This window comes from Pseudorasbora parva, chromosome 17, assembly GCF_024679245.1.
Source record: "Pseudorasbora parva isolate DD20220531a chromosome 17, ASM2467924v1, whole genome shotgun sequence".
NCBI classification, from domain to species: Eukaryota; Metazoa; Chordata; class Actinopteri; order Cypriniformes; family Gobionidae; genus Pseudorasbora; species Pseudorasbora parva.
Window position 1 is genome coordinate 29,864,859 of NC_090188.1, and position 15,632 is coordinate 29,880,490.

General features: G+C 38.5%; 1 protein-coding gene across 3 annotated transcripts in view; it reads left to right on the forward strand.

Annotated features, from left to right (window-relative positions):
* Nucleotides 1–15,632, forward strand: part of LOC137045021 (collagen alpha-1(XIX) chain) — a 305,351-nt gene that overhangs the window by 74,131 nt on the left and 215,588 nt on the right. For all 3 annotated transcript variants that reach the window (XM_067421446.1, XM_067421447.1, XM_067421448.1), the window contains exons 10-11: nt 5,218–5,271; nt 13,783–13,818. In XM_067421446.1, coding sequence (XP_067277547.1) covers nt 5,218–5,271; nt 13,783–13,818 — 90 coding nt within the window. The remainder of the gene's footprint in view (nt 1–5,217; nt 5,272–13,782; nt 13,819–15,632) is intronic.

Sequence of the window (15,632 nt, forward strand, 5' to 3'; positions counted from 1 at the left end):
ACTAAATGAAAGCCATTTGATTAAATATATGATCTGATGTGATTATATTCATCCATTAAGTGTGGCTTCAGTGCCCAAAGACTTTTTGGGAACTGTGTGTGTGTGTGTGTGTGTGTGTGTGTGTGTGTGTGTGTGTGTGTGTGTGTGTGTGTGTGTGTGTGTGTGTGTGTGTGTGTGTGTGTGTGTGTGTGTGTGTGTATGTGTGCCTCTGTATTGAGAAGATGCCAGATTGTTTTGTGACCTGGCCTGTTCTGCAGCCAGGACGTGCTGTGCTGTACATAATTATCAGGCAAGTGAGCAGAATCCCCGCGGCATTTTGACCTCACACTGGAGTGACGAGACTGGGAGAGGGACACAGCCCTGATTTTAGCCCATCCTTCACCTCCCCTCTTGTGCTAAAATGCCCATGGCAAGCAGAGGCTAACTATGTAGTCAGTCTCTCCATCCTCACTCCCGAGGTCGGAACAGCCTGTAGGCCTGGAGCTCAAATCAAACCTTTATGAAAAGGGCCAATGCAGCTGTTCTAAACTGGGGCCGCTCTCTGGGAGGTGGAACAACAAAGGAAAGGTGCACTGGTTCCCTCAAGGAGTCATTAGATTCTGCCAAAAGCAGGACGAGAGTGCTCTCTCCAAAGACTCCTCTGAACATGCATCATTTAAGAGCAGCCACAGTCTAACCTCTATCCCAGTCCCAATGTGAGCTTCCTCTCCACCTGCATTTTACAGTACTGCAATTCTGATCAAGATCAAGTGCTGATTCTTACTTACATCTGTCTTTTATAGCCTCAGTCAAAGTTTGGTCAAGAAACAATAGGTATAGAAACGTATAATGGGTTGCTGGATTGAGGATATGTCGAGAATGGAACTGACTTACTGAACGCTGCACAGAATACACAACATACAGCCTTCTTTAAATAGTTAACAAATTGAACTTTATTGTATTGTAATTTTACATAACTCTTTAAAATAACTCTTTATAACTCTAAAATAACTCTGGAGAGCGTCAAATGCATCTATTTACAGCGTGTTGTTGCAGCCATGAGTGGTGTAGCCAATCACAGACTCAGCGGTGAGTGATGCAGCCAATCACAGATACAGCGGCGAGTGATGGAGCCAATCACAGAGAGTTGTTGATCTCTGGAACGCGATCAGAATCTCACCACTCGAAATTGCATAGCTCTTATTCAGTGCGGAGTTAATGCAGGCTCGCGAAACCTCTTATTAACAAACAAAGTCAAGCCACTATGCAAGTAATAGATTTGTTGACAACTTAATTTTTATAACGAAACTGTGAGATCACGATGAACTGACAAAACAACAGCATTGTAGTGAGCGATCTTGGATCTCTTTCGAGGCTACAGTCATTTATAGATAAAATCGACGGCAAATATTGCTTGCTGCAAAGTTTTGGAATTGACATCTAAATATAAATGGAACTCTGCACAAGACATACATATCCCCCTGAGACCCAGAATAGAGGTTTGGCATCGCAAACGCATAGTTTTAAGTCTGTATATTCTTATTGAATATAAGACATTCTTATGAAAATATTATTACATGTCTTCGTACATTACATATAGCCTAGTCCCAAAACATTTATGGCCATGTTTACACACATATTGCATTAAGTAAAATGGTAGCCTATATCAAATTATTCTGTATCTTTTCATAACATTGAGAATCATCTTTATACAAAGTATGGGTAAAATAATTGGATTGGATAAAAAAAAAAAAAAAATCCATTGTTTATTCTATTATCCATTATCCATCTATTTATGTCTTTTAATTTCCTCAATAAAGGGTTCTGGTGTCCTCTGTAGAGTAGAATATATCGCATATACCGTATTTTCCGGACTATTAGTCGCTCCGGAGTATAAGTCGCATTAGTCAAAAAATGCGTCATGAAGAGGAAAAAACATACATAAGTCGCACTGGACTATAAGTCGCATTAGGGCAGAGCGGGAGCCGCGCGTGCATGCACTCACTCGCGTGCACTCGCTCATGCCAGCTCACTGTAAATAACCGAGCAGAAGAAAGAAAGAAAGTTTGAAGTGAGTGATAAACTTGTAAGGGACTGGCGGAAAGCAAAGGGTACTTTAACTGTTATGAAGAAAAAGAAGAAAGCTACTTGCGGACTGAAAGCAAGATGGCCAGAGCTGAAGGAACGAGTCCACAGCATAGACCGTAAAAAAATATGGATGACTCGACATCATCCGTTTCCGCTTGCCACATTTGAAGCTTTCAGGCGGGGGTGCACGGCACTGACATCTTGGGACCGAGTCTGCGCAGTAGCGATTTCGGGACCGGAGTTGCGCAGTAGAGAGCAGGAAGTAGAGCAGGGAGGACAGCTGTAATATCAAAAGCCCGCCCACACTCTCGCAGATGCAGAACAATTAATTATGTTGGTGTGAAATAAACAGTTATGGAAATGTAGAAATTAAAGCTAAAGCACCAATCTGCAAAAAGTCTGTTAGTGCCTCAGTGACAACTTCACTCAGAGAAGCCGTCAGTCTCAGCTGTCAATCATGACGTCACACCCCCCGTTTTTAAAGCGTCAGATAACTAACTAAAACTAAAGTTATTTTAAAAACGAACACTTGAAATGAAATCATCGTGATGATAACTGCCTTCAATGACATAAACCAACTTTGGGGAAAAAATATTTGAAGTGTAATTTTATTGTTTAGTTTGTCTCGCGTCCATTAGAAAACACAGAGGGACCGGTCACCGGGGGGGCGATCGAGGCGCAAAAGCTTCAGTAAATGAGAGGGAGACTGCAGGCTTGGTCCACAGACGCTTGAAATCTCTGCCGGGAGAGGCTCAGCCGAACGATGATTCGCTGTGTGAATCGTTCTCGGCTGCATATTTTACTACATGCAGTTTGTATTTTGCAGAATAAGATTTTCTTTATGGGGGCATTTTGTTGGTGTTCAGTCTTTCTAAGTTATTGTCTTTAAGTTAATATTTCAGTTAAGAGTTTTTTTTTCTGTTTTAAGTAATATTTCTGGGGTAGGCTACAGGAGCAGTATAGAGCGCCCTCTCGCGGCTATATGTTTATTCTTGTCAGTCAGTTTGAATTAAATTTGATATATAAGTCGCACCTGACTATAAGTCGCAGGACCAGCCAAACTATGAAAAAAAGTGTGACTTATAGTCCGGAAAATACAGTAACATAGGAATTAAAAAAAAAAAAAAAAAAAAAAAATCTAAATTCACATACCCTTTTTTAGCTCTCAGGAAGATGCCATGTAAAAATACTATTAACGCATTAAAGTAAATGACCTGTAAATAAATAACCATGCATTTCTCACTCTACACTGCTATGGTGGAGCCGTTGCTTAGAGCACCCTCAGTGATTTGATTCTGGAACCGGGCCTGGATTTTGTTTTGTATTTTCTTTTCTTTGGGGTTTTGTATTTTTTTTTTTGCTTTTTTTTTTTTTTGGTGTGTTTTAAGGGTGTCACGATTTCGATTTTATTTGACCAAAATAAAAAATTGACCGAAATTAAGTCACAATCTCGAACTTAGAAATCAACCAAAATTATGTCACAACCTCAAAATAAGTAATCGATGCTGCCACGCCCCCATGTCATGTCCGGTTGTTTGTCAAGCAGGAAAAAAACACGTGTTGAAGTGCTAAGAGTCAACCTCCTCTAACCTAAAGCTACGCAAAAGATAGCATGGCAACTGCAGATGCAGGAGACACATCGACAGAACTTGAACCCTCTCTCCTTTCACCGAAGCAGTGTTAATTTCATCGACGAATAATTTTCGTCAACAAACTTTTTTGTGTATTTAAAATCAAGAATTGAACCGTGACCTTAGAATCGAGGATTAGGAGAATCGTGACACTCCAGTTTAGTTTTTATATGTTTGGTTTGGTTTTGTTTAGTATTTTTTTATTTTATTTGGGGTTTTGTTTTTTGTTTTGTCTTTTATGTTCGGTGTGGTGTTTTGTTTTGTTTAGCTTATTTTGGCTTTGCTTTGTTTAGTTTTGGTCTTGTTTAGTCTACTTTTCTTTTCTTTTGGGTTTTGTTTTGTTTTGTCTTTTCTGTTGTGTGTTTTTTTTTTTTTTTTTGCTTTGTTCTTGTTCTGGGCTTTTGTTTTGTGTTTTGTTGTTTAGATTTTTTTTGCTTTGTTTTGTGTTTTGTTTTTTTTCTTATGTTGTGTTTTTTGGGTTGTTTGGCAAGTGTCGGCAAGATCTAAAAAAAATTATATTTTGAACTTTTTTTTGTTGTTGTAATGCTTCACTATCATAATATCTCAATGTAAGACATTTGATGCAAAAGAAGACTTGCCAGATTTACACATCTTATTTGTATTGATCTTGTTTTATGGAGACAGGCTCCAGATTAGTGTTCTCAAGGCCAAGCTTTCACTCAACTGTCTTGACAAGCTTCACCATCATAAGAGTAAATTAGTCGCATCTCTATCCACAAACTCAGAGACATGATTAAAAAAAGGGCAAGGCACTCATCTGAGCCTAATGTAATTCAGTATTAATAGTCTCATGCGAATGCTTAACTAAGACAAATTGCTGTGTTTTGAGGGCCAGTGTTCTCTTCTCTCTAAGTACCCCCTGACTTATTTTAGAAATCTCTCTCTGTGTAGCCGGCGGTCTTGATGTGTCACACCTAACAAGAGTCACTGTAAATTTAGCCTGTCAATACATGTCAGGCCTCATTTATCAGCCACCTCTTTTTGGCCGGTTTTACCTCCCTCACCTTCTTGTATTCCTCTTTATTTTTCCCCCACCTGTTCTCTCTCTGTTGCTTTTAAGCACTATGAGTTTTGACTTTGCCTGTGGTTTTGCCTTATCTCCAATCAGATTCCCCCTCACAAAGCTCTAGCAGGTAGTTGATGGGAATTCTAATGCCGACTCCAGCCGGAGGGCTTGTGAAAGCGAGTGTGTTTTTGTGTTTGTATGCAATTTGTGCAAATCATTCACAAAAAAGTGCAGAAGGGAACAGCTTTGTCATGTAAATAAGGCCACATCAACACCTTGAGACACTCATTCTCAACGCTTCACCAACACATACAGCATGATTTTTACTAAAAGATGTCTGGAGCGGCTCCCTGCTGAATTCTTAACTTGAGGGAAGTCAAACTGATACATTGTTTGCTGACTGGAAAGATTTCCCCTAAGTTGTCCTGTCAGGATGCTGTGTGGTAGCGGACCCTGTGATTAAACTGGTTTCTTTTCGTTGTGTCTCCTTAGGGTTTGAAAGGGGATCCTGGACCTCAAGGCGAACCTGGTCTCAAAGGTGATAAAGTAAGTTGCCCTGCCAGTTTGATTTCTTGTAACAACCTTTACAAACTGTAGCATAGAGAGCGATAGTGGCAGAGTATCTACGAGCTTAAGTATTTTTTTTAGTCAGTGAGCTTTCCAGAGTTTTCTCTATACATAGAAAGCCACAGTCGCTATGTGAGTCATTCTTAGGAAACTGTGCCATTTGTGCCTGAACATTTTTAATATATTTTTTATTTTCACTTTAACATTTTAAAGTTTGAAAATGTCAGTGCTAAACTTTTGAAAACTCATATTGTTCCCACTTTAGGCCCAATGTACAAGGGCCATAACTGCCAAAGACGCCTCCAGCTCAATATTCAGACTAGCAGTCAGATATTGGATATTGGTTTCCCATAAATATGTTGTGACAGCCTTGCAAAATGTCAATAATTAAATGTTGGAATTTTAATATGACGTCAAAAAGGTTATATCAAATTTAAGCAATAATTGACACATTTTCTAATAATTCAATAGACCAGAGTCAATTATTATGCTTATACTATGATTACCACACCTCAAGAAATTGTTCAAATTGTGTATTTCAAGAAATTGCTCTTGTGTGTAAGTAGGATGTGATTTCTTACATGTCACATCCCACGCCCTTGCATTTTAGAGCTAGTAACGGAGACTTGAAGCAGACTAATGCAGTTATTTATGCAATTATTAGAGAGGGAGAGAGAGAGAGATTAAGTGTATGTGAATTACTCCAGTCTGTGCAGCTTTCCTACAAATAGCGAAACTGTATGTTTATCTGCTTCAAGAACAGTTTCGTTATTACCTCGCTTATGAAAAATTATTGTAGCTTTTGCTTTGCTAAACTATTTTACTGATAAAATCACCAGCACAATGCTGAAGACATGTTTCTGTGTGAGTCTGTACTGTGTGTGTGTGTGTGTGTGTGTGTGTGTGTGTGTGTGTGTGTGTGTGTGTGTGTGTGTGTGTGTGTTTAAGTGGGGAAAAGAGAGCGGGAGAAAGAATGTGCTTTCCGTACATAGTAAAAAGTAATTTTGTGGGAAAAAATGGAAATAATCAGTTTTTATCCTTATTGTTTGCTATAGTTATTTGCTTGGTCAGTGTCCTTGTGGGTTTTGGTTTTTTTTGCTGAAATAACTGAAATAATTTGGCGCAGTGATATAGAATTTGAATGTGGTCAAAACCTGCCTGAAACTACTTTAGCCGTACATTTTCCTGAAAACAACTGCACACCTTATGCTGCGTTCACACCGCACGCGAATGACGCAAATAAATCGCGCTATTCGCGCCAAGTTGGACGCGTGAACAATTTGAATCCATTCGCTTCATTCGCGCGTGAAATTCGCTTCATTCGCGTGTGACATTCACTACACAACAGACGCGAATTCGCGTCATGGGAGGGGGTTCTGCCAGGCAGCGGCATTCGGCAGAAAGACTATCCGAGTTAAGGCTGCTCTCACCGGGGTTGATGAGCGCTGAGCTCCGGTGATCGCCTGGGTCTCACACCTCCGAAAACACCAGATCAAATTTTCAATTAGGAGCTCTCTTAATAAATAAATCACATATTTGAGCTTTAAACAACTACATTCTCGCCTGAAAAACTATTAAAAGTACATTTTGTGACACAATACAGTAGTATTTTTAAATTACTACTTTAAATTTCCCCTATGTGTTTCCCATCCGTCACTTCACCACGTGACAGCAGTAAGCAGGCTCCTCATTGGTTAACGCGGTGCGAATATCCGCCAAAGTTCAGATTTTTCAACTTGAGCGATTCGCGTGTTTTGCGCGGTTTGCGCGGTTTGCGCGAATCAGGCGTTCAAAACGCTCAATCCGCGTGATCATTGGCGCTTCATTCGCGCGAATCGCGCCATTCGCGCCACAGAATGCCAATTCGCGTCTCTGCATTGACTTAACATGTAAATCACTCGCGCGAATCGCGTCATTCGCGTGCGGTGTGAACGCATCGTTAGAACGTTTGTCAACCAATCGGATTCAATAGCTCCATAGTATAAAATATATATACATAATAGAGTGCAGCCAGAAAGTATTCACGGCGCTTCACTTTTTCCACATTTTATGTTACAGCGCTATTCCAAAATGGATTAAATTAATTATTCCCCCCCTTAATTCTACAAACAATACCCCATAATGAAAATGTGAAAGAAGTTTGTTTGAAATCTTTGCAAATTTATTTAAAATAAAAACACCAAAAATCACATGTACATAACTATTCACAGCCTTTGTCATGACACTCAAAATTGAGTGGAAGTGCATCCTGTTTCCACTGATAATCCTTAAGATATTTCTACAACTTGATTAAAGTCCATCTGTGGTAAATTCAGTTGATTGGACATGATTTGGAAAAGCACACACCTCTTTTTTTTAAATAAAGTTCCACAGTTAACAGTCCATTTCAGAGCATAAAGCCTAAGTCCAAGTAATGTAGACCTCAGAGACAGGATTGTATCAAGGCACAGATCCTGGGGAGGGGTACAGAAAAACATCTGCAGCATTGAAGATCTCAATGAGTACATTGGCCTCCATTATCACTAAATGGAAGACGTTTGGAACCACCAGTAATCTTCCTAGAGCTAGTGCACGGCAAAACTGGGTGATTGTGGAGGAAGGGATGCTCACAGGGACCAAAAAACAGATGCTCACTCTGACTGAGCACCAGCGTTTCTCTATGGAGAGAGGAGAACCTTCAAGAAGCAAAACCATCTTTGCAACACTAAACTAATCAGGCCTGCATGGTGTATAGAGTGGCCAGACGGAAGCTGCATGGAGTTTGCCAAAAGGCACCTGAAGGTCTCTCAGAAGACGATAAATAAAATTATCTGGTCTGATGCAACAAAGATCTCTTTGACCTAAATGGCAAGCATCATGTCTGAAGAAAACCAGGCACCACTCATCACCTGGCCAATACCATCTCTACAGTGAAGCATGGTGGTGGCAGCATCATGCTGTGGGGATGTTTTTAAGCAGCATGAACTGGGAGACTGCTACAGAGCGCACTGGACCTCAGACTGGGGCAAACATTCATCTTCCAACAGGACAATGACCCTTAGCACACAACCAAAATAACAAAGGAGTGGCTACGGGACAGGTCTGTGAATGTCCTTGAGTTGCCAAGGCAGAGCCCAGACTTGAACACGACTGTACATCTCTGGAGAGATCTGAAAATGGCTGCACACCGACGCTCCCCATCCAGCCTGATGTAGCATGAGAGGTCCTGCAAAGAAGAATGGGAGAAACTGCCCAAAAATAGGTGTGCCAAGCTTGTAGCATCATACTCAAAAACACTTCAGGCTGTAATTGGTGCCAAAGGGTCTTCAACAAAGTATTGAGCAAAGGTTGTGAATACTTATGTACATTTGATTTTTGTTTTATTTTGTTGTTGTTGCATTTTTTTTATTTTTAATACATTTTAAATAAACAAACTTCTTTCACGTTGTCATCAGTGCTTTAAGTGGGCCGATACGGTACTCAGTACCGCCACTTACAAATATAGCTCTTGAGCGTACCTCTCCTTGCGCCCAGAACGTAACTTTTTGCGTACCGGTATGCGCATTTGCACATCTGTTTTAAATTAAATTCAAATAGTATGCCATCTATGTATCTTCCCGAGAGAGAGAGAGAGAGAGAGAGAGAAAAAACTTTTACGTTTTTATAATTTTGAATAGAGGTTGATGATATTTAATATCCCTTGGTGTAGAAAAGAAATATTCAATAATTTGAGCATGGTCACATTATGCCTATGGGACTGAACCATATAGGGCCTTTAAAATTAAGGTTACAAAATAACATTTTGTTAAGAACGAGAATATAGAAGTATATTAAGATATTTAATGCTTTTAAAAGGTTAAAAGTTAAAAGGCACAGTATGGGAAAATAGTACTGATGGTACTCAGACAGCAAGGTTCAATTGTGTATCTAAAAGAAATGTATCTTAAAAAAATAGATACATTTCTAGTTTATTTGTTGTTCAGAAAATATAAGACCATAGTTACCAATTGGAGCCACATTGAGATCCCTATCTGGAAATTAATGGGCCTTAAAATTAAGGAACCAAAAGTAAAAAGTGTTTTAAGAATTAGAATCGAAAAGGATATTAAGGTATCTTCAAAATGAATTACAAGCATGCAAACTTTGATCAAAAAACACAATAATTGCTTTTTCCCTTTTTTGAAATGTCACCGTTGCCTTGATTTCTAAAGTCAACAGATTTCACTAACAGACTTACCAATCTCTGTCTGAAAATAAAATAATGGTGCCATCTTTCTAAAGTCATTTTTACACCCCTGTGAAAATTGTCATTCTGACCACCACTACAAAATATTGATTTACTCAATAAATATACATCCCTCACTTTAAATATTTTGTATTTTTTCATAATTTATGACTGGCTGTCTTCAGATAAATAATTCACAAATTTTCTGAAATTAGGCAGATTTTGACACAGAATGACTCAAATGTTTGTCTGAGAGCCTTTATACACACACTTAACTGCAGACACTGAAATAACATACACTGTGCGGTACAGTACACATATTTTGCGTGTCCCTTATTTTCCTAAAGAACTACGATTGTCCCTTATTTTCTTTTCCAGAAGTTCTACGCTATATATGAAACCCCTTCAATATAGTTGTTGTTACCTCAGGGGAGGAGGGGATTCAGCAAAACAATTCTAATAGAGTACCGGAACCTCTTTTGGGCCACTTAAACCACTGGTTGTCATTATGAGGTAGTAGAATTAAGAAAAAAGTATGAATTTAATCCATTTTGGAATAATGCTGTAACATAACAAAATGTGGAAAAAGTGAGGCGGTGTGAATACTTTCCGGATGCACTGTTTATGTGTTGGTGTGTGTATGTACTGTATGCATGCGCATGAATGTAGATCAATATTTCATTAAGTCAACACAGACCATGTCACTACAGTAACTGTTTGAATCAGTTATTTGTTGCAGACTTCCAAAGCAGATGTAAGATGTAAAGACGTCCTTTTTATACAATGATTTTAATTTATTAAAATCCCATTAAGAACCATGACCGCTGATTGTACTGAAGAAAACATGTAAATATACTATAATTGATAATGTTGTTTAGAATGCTTGTGCTGAGCGTATAGCATGTAGTAATTGCCTCAGTAAACCAGGCACACAGAATTCTGTGGGATGGAATCAATTGATTACTGGAAGTCACATAGCGACACATATGGTGACAGGGAAAATGATGAATGAACATATGAGAAAGATGAACAAACCAGAAAATGGAAATTGTTGTGGCACTCAGATTGTATGTAAATTTTAAAAGGAATGTTTAAGATTAAAAACAGGTTCTATTGGCAAGTTAACTTATTTTAATGTATTTTGCAGTATATCGTGCAGATTGTGCAAAATAATGATTTGGAAAATAATTTGTGTTCTGTGTTTGTTTCATGTTCCAGTGCCATGGCTTGCCCCATACTGTCATTAAAGTGCATCACTGTTCTGTAAACATAATGTATGTTTGTTTTCACAAATCTATTCTTTTCTGAGGAAATGTCTCATGTCACAGATGCTGTTGATAGAACAGACAAGACCTTCACAGCAGGGATGATGTGACTCCAGTGAAACAGAATGTAGAAAAGAGCTTCCTGCTCTAATATCTTATTCCCCAACCCCCCGTGCACACAGACACACGCACGCATGGTCCACAGAGGAACTTCTTCCCGAACAATAGATCAAATGTTATTCTCTAATTAGCTACCATATTACCCATTGTCTTTTACAGTATTGGATTTCTTTGTTTGTCTGCGTTCGCACGTAATTGTCAATGCAGTGTTTTCAAGCCTTGAAGTTCTAATGAGCTCCTCTGCGTTAGAGCAGAGAATAACTAGCTTCTTTTTCATCTCATCTCCCAGTCAGACAGAGGGAGGGAGGAAAACCGTTAGCTTGGATTGAAACTGACAGTTGGAAAGACACGTCACGCTCTTCAAACATAGAATGACTCGGAATATCTTCAAACGGGCCAGCTTTAGGTGTTCGCAACTTTATATTTCAGCAAACTTTGATGTGGAGTTTCTGTGGATTTAAATTGAATTTGTGGAAGGCTCTGCCTGTTTTTGTCAAGGGGTTTTAAGTTAAAGTGATGTCTCCGCTTGTATTTCATAACCTTGAATATATGAAAGTCCTTTATTTAAGAGCAGATAAGCACCGATACAGGAACATCAGGTTGTTTTATTTTTATGACTATTTTCCAGATATGCCTAACAGAATTATTCCTAAAGGAATAGATTTCCTAAAAATGACAATTTTGTCATCCTCTACTAACCCTCATGTCGTTTCAAACTGTATCCCTGACTTTCTTAAAGGAATAAGAAGAACATGTTTCTTTAAAAAATGGAGGAATTTCGAACAATCCTTAAAATAGATCAGCCCGAATCATTTTTGGGAAATGAGCGGAATCCCATAGAACAGGTCATTTTAAAAGAATCCTTTAGTGCAAAAAACTTGTGTATTCTGTCCAGGTCTTATATACTCCGATCAGGCATTACTTTATGACTACCTTTCCAATATTGTGTTGGTCCTCCTTTCGAAAAAACAAAACAAGTCCAAAAACAATAAAAACCAAAACAGTCCTGACCCTTCGAGGTGTGGACTCCGCTAGACCCCTGAAGGTGTGCTGTGTTACCTGGCACCAAGATGCTATGAGCAGATCCTTTAAGTCCTGTAAGTTGCAAGGTGGGGCCTCCATGGATCTGACTTGTTTGCTCAGATCTGGGGAATTTGAAGGCCAAGTCATCACTTCAAAAATTTCATTGATGTGCTCAACAAACCATTCCTGAACCATTTTAGCTTTGTGGCAGGGCACATTATCCTGCTGATAGAGGCCACAGGCACCAGGGAACACCGTTTCCATGAAAGGGAGTACATGGCCTGCAATAATGCTTAGGTACGTGGTACGTGTCAAAGGACTCAGGGTCTCCCATCTGAACATTGCCCAAAGCATCACACTGCCTCTGCTGGCTTGCCTTCTTCCCATAGTGCATCCTGGTGCTATGTGTTCCCCAGGTAAGCGACGCACATGTACCCGACCATTCATGTGATGTAAAAGAAAGTATGAGTCATCAGACCAGGCCACCTTCTTCCATTGCTCTGTGGTCCAGTCATGATGCGGTGAACAGGGGTCAGCATGGGCATCCTGACTGGTCTGCAGCTATGCAGCCCCATATGCAACAAACTGTGATGCACTGTGTGTTCTGACACCTTTCTATCAGAACCAGCATTCACTTCTTGAGCAATTTGAGCTAAAGTAGCTCGTCTTTTTGATCAAACCACATGGGCCAGCCTTTGTTCCCCACATGCATCAATGAACCATGACCCTGTCACCGGTTCACCACAGTACCTTCCTTGGACTACTTTTGATAGATACTGACCACTGCAGACTGGGAACACCCCACAAGAGCTGCAGTTTTGGAGACGCTCCGACCCAGTCCTCTAGCCATCACAATTTGGCTCTTGTCAAACTCGCTCAAATCCTTACACTTGCCTTTTTTCCTGGTTCTAAAATCAACTTTGAGGACAACATTTTAATTTGCTTCCTAATATATCCCACCCACTAACAGGTGCCGTGATGAAGAGATAATCAGTTATATTCACTTCACCTGTCAGTATGTTAATAATGTCATAATGTTATGCCTGATCAGTGTATATGTTTCATTAAATATTGAGCTTTTTTACTCAAGATGTCTTAAACCAACTTAAAGGTTGTTCCAAACTTGTATGCATTTCTTTGTTCGGTTGAAAACAAAAGAAGATATTTTTAAATATGTGGGTGAAAAAAGAGTTGCTGTATGGAAGGCAAAATACTATTGAAGTCAACTGGGGTCCATCAGATGTTTGGTTCCTGAGAGTTTTTAAATATATGTTATTTTGTGTTCAACAGAAGAAAGAAACTCATACAGGTTTGAAATAAATTAAGGGTTAGAACTGCCTTTAAGATGAGCATAACCAATGTCCATAGCATGTGCAGATTAATATTTGGATATTCAAATTTAAATAAAATGCCAACAATAAAAATAACTAGCTACCATGAAAGTCCATAAATATTGCCGGCAGTTCATTCAGCTGTTAACACTTTCATCGAAAAGCGAATGCAATGAGGTTTTCCTGTTTGTTTAGTTGAGATTCTGCAAAAAGCCTATTGCGCAGCGCTCTGAAATATCTGATTCTGATTGGCCAATCACGGCAAATTGCATCAGATATTTCTGCATAATTGCGACTAAAATGTGCAATAAGTGGCTTAACGTTCAGTTAACCTGATTGTTAACGCTCTATAACCTGATTGTTAACGCTCTATAAACCCTTTCACACCACAGTCCTGATTTAGTTTGTGATAATGATCTGTTAACTGTATGTATCATTTGCACTTCATCTCATTCTGTATATTTTAGGAACAAAATGCAGCTGTTTGGATGATCTGCTTATATTTGAACAATTATCACTCCTCTGAATTCGATTGTGTCTGTTGCAGGGGGACCCAGGTCTGCCGGTTTCGGGAACGCTGTCGGTATGTATCTCAATTCACTCTATGTCATTTCAGACTGAAATGAGATTTAAGGAATGTCTTTGCTAAGGTCTTTGCTTATCGCTGACACAGATATAAGAAAGATGCTCAAACAGGGTGTTATGTTACATACAATCATTACACAGTAATTGTGTTCAAAAGCTGAGAGAGAACTACTTTTATTGACCTCGAAATCAGTTCCATTTGGGTAAGTAACGGTCACTTTCCATGAGCCAATCATTTTTTTAGTTAAGTCGCATAAAATAAATGTGGGTTGTGTTTTTTGGGGGGCTTATTTAAAAAAAAATTTTTTTGCTTGTTTGGAAAATCTTACAAGCAACTTAAGTTGTTTTTTGTTTTAGTAACAAAGTTTCTTTACATTTATGGTCACTGTTTTCTCCAGTACATTGATTGACCCATCTAATAGCCAATCAGTGTTATAATACACACATCCCGCCTCCTCTTCCCACTCATTAAAGAAAAATCACATTCAACATGCACATGTGACGATGCAGATGCAAGCAATGATATTTAGTACTCAAATGTGTTCCACTGCAGTTCTTTTCTATAATTTTTTGTGTTTTTTTATATAAAGGGGTCATGAACTGCTTTCTTTTTCTCTTTTATAATGTTTACTGGTGTGCACTTATAAAAGGGCCTGATTTTAGCCCTCTGAACACTCGGTTTGAAGGGGCGTGTCTTCAGTGTATACGCCCACTGCTGTGATTGGCTAACATCTTTGCATTTAAAATATGCACATTTTTACTATTACGGCTCGCAAGGTTAACTAATCATGAAAAGTGTTGATTATTGCATTAGCATTAGCCTATCACAGACATGGATGCAGCGATCCCGTCATTGCAACTCAATTTCTGCACTCTCACAAACGCTTTTATCATAACTAACAGTGGAAACGTGATGTTAATAAGAGATGTGTTGATTATAAAGGGAGCTTTTGGCTCAGTCGCTGATAAACTCATGCTGTTTAATTGACAGCTCCAGCGATTGCAAAGGTAGCATTCTTTAATCTCTTTCTATATATCATTTTATCACAGTTTAAACAACAGATTATTTTTATCCTACTAAAATAATGTGAAGTTGACCTTTTTGTCACTGGGTGAATTTACTGATTGTACATGAATCATTACTTAATCAGAAATCACTGGTCACAGATCAGGCATTAGAATTAACATGGTTACTTTTGTCGCATTACTGTCAAATCCATATCTTAAAGGACATTTTTACGTTTATCTTGATCTTTATATCTTTGTGAGTACAGTCTATATATATATATATATATATATATATATATATATATATATATATATATATATATATATATATATATATATATATATATATATATATATATATATATATATATATATATATATATAATATAAAAAATGGATTGGTGCTTGCAACACGGCAGTGGCGGATCTAGAATTTGTTGCATGGTCTTGAGGTCTTGGCTGGGTGGCAGGTGTAGACCGTACATGGAAATCCCTATATGTGAATTGCTTTAACAAAACAAACACAAAACCACTTTTAAACTACAGTACTTATTGTTTAATCATGCCCTTACACACTACAAAGGAATAAGCCCAGTGTTCAAACAAAACAAAACAGTATAAAAAGAAAAAGAAAAAGAAAATATAAAAAAGTACAATAATTGTGTCCAAGATGCAGTGGACTACAAATATACAACAGTGGACAATACACTTATTGTTCTTATTATAATTAAAAACGTATAATTACAGTCCACATTGTAATACATTACACTGTAGGGCCATGTAGATAATAATTAGCCTATATAA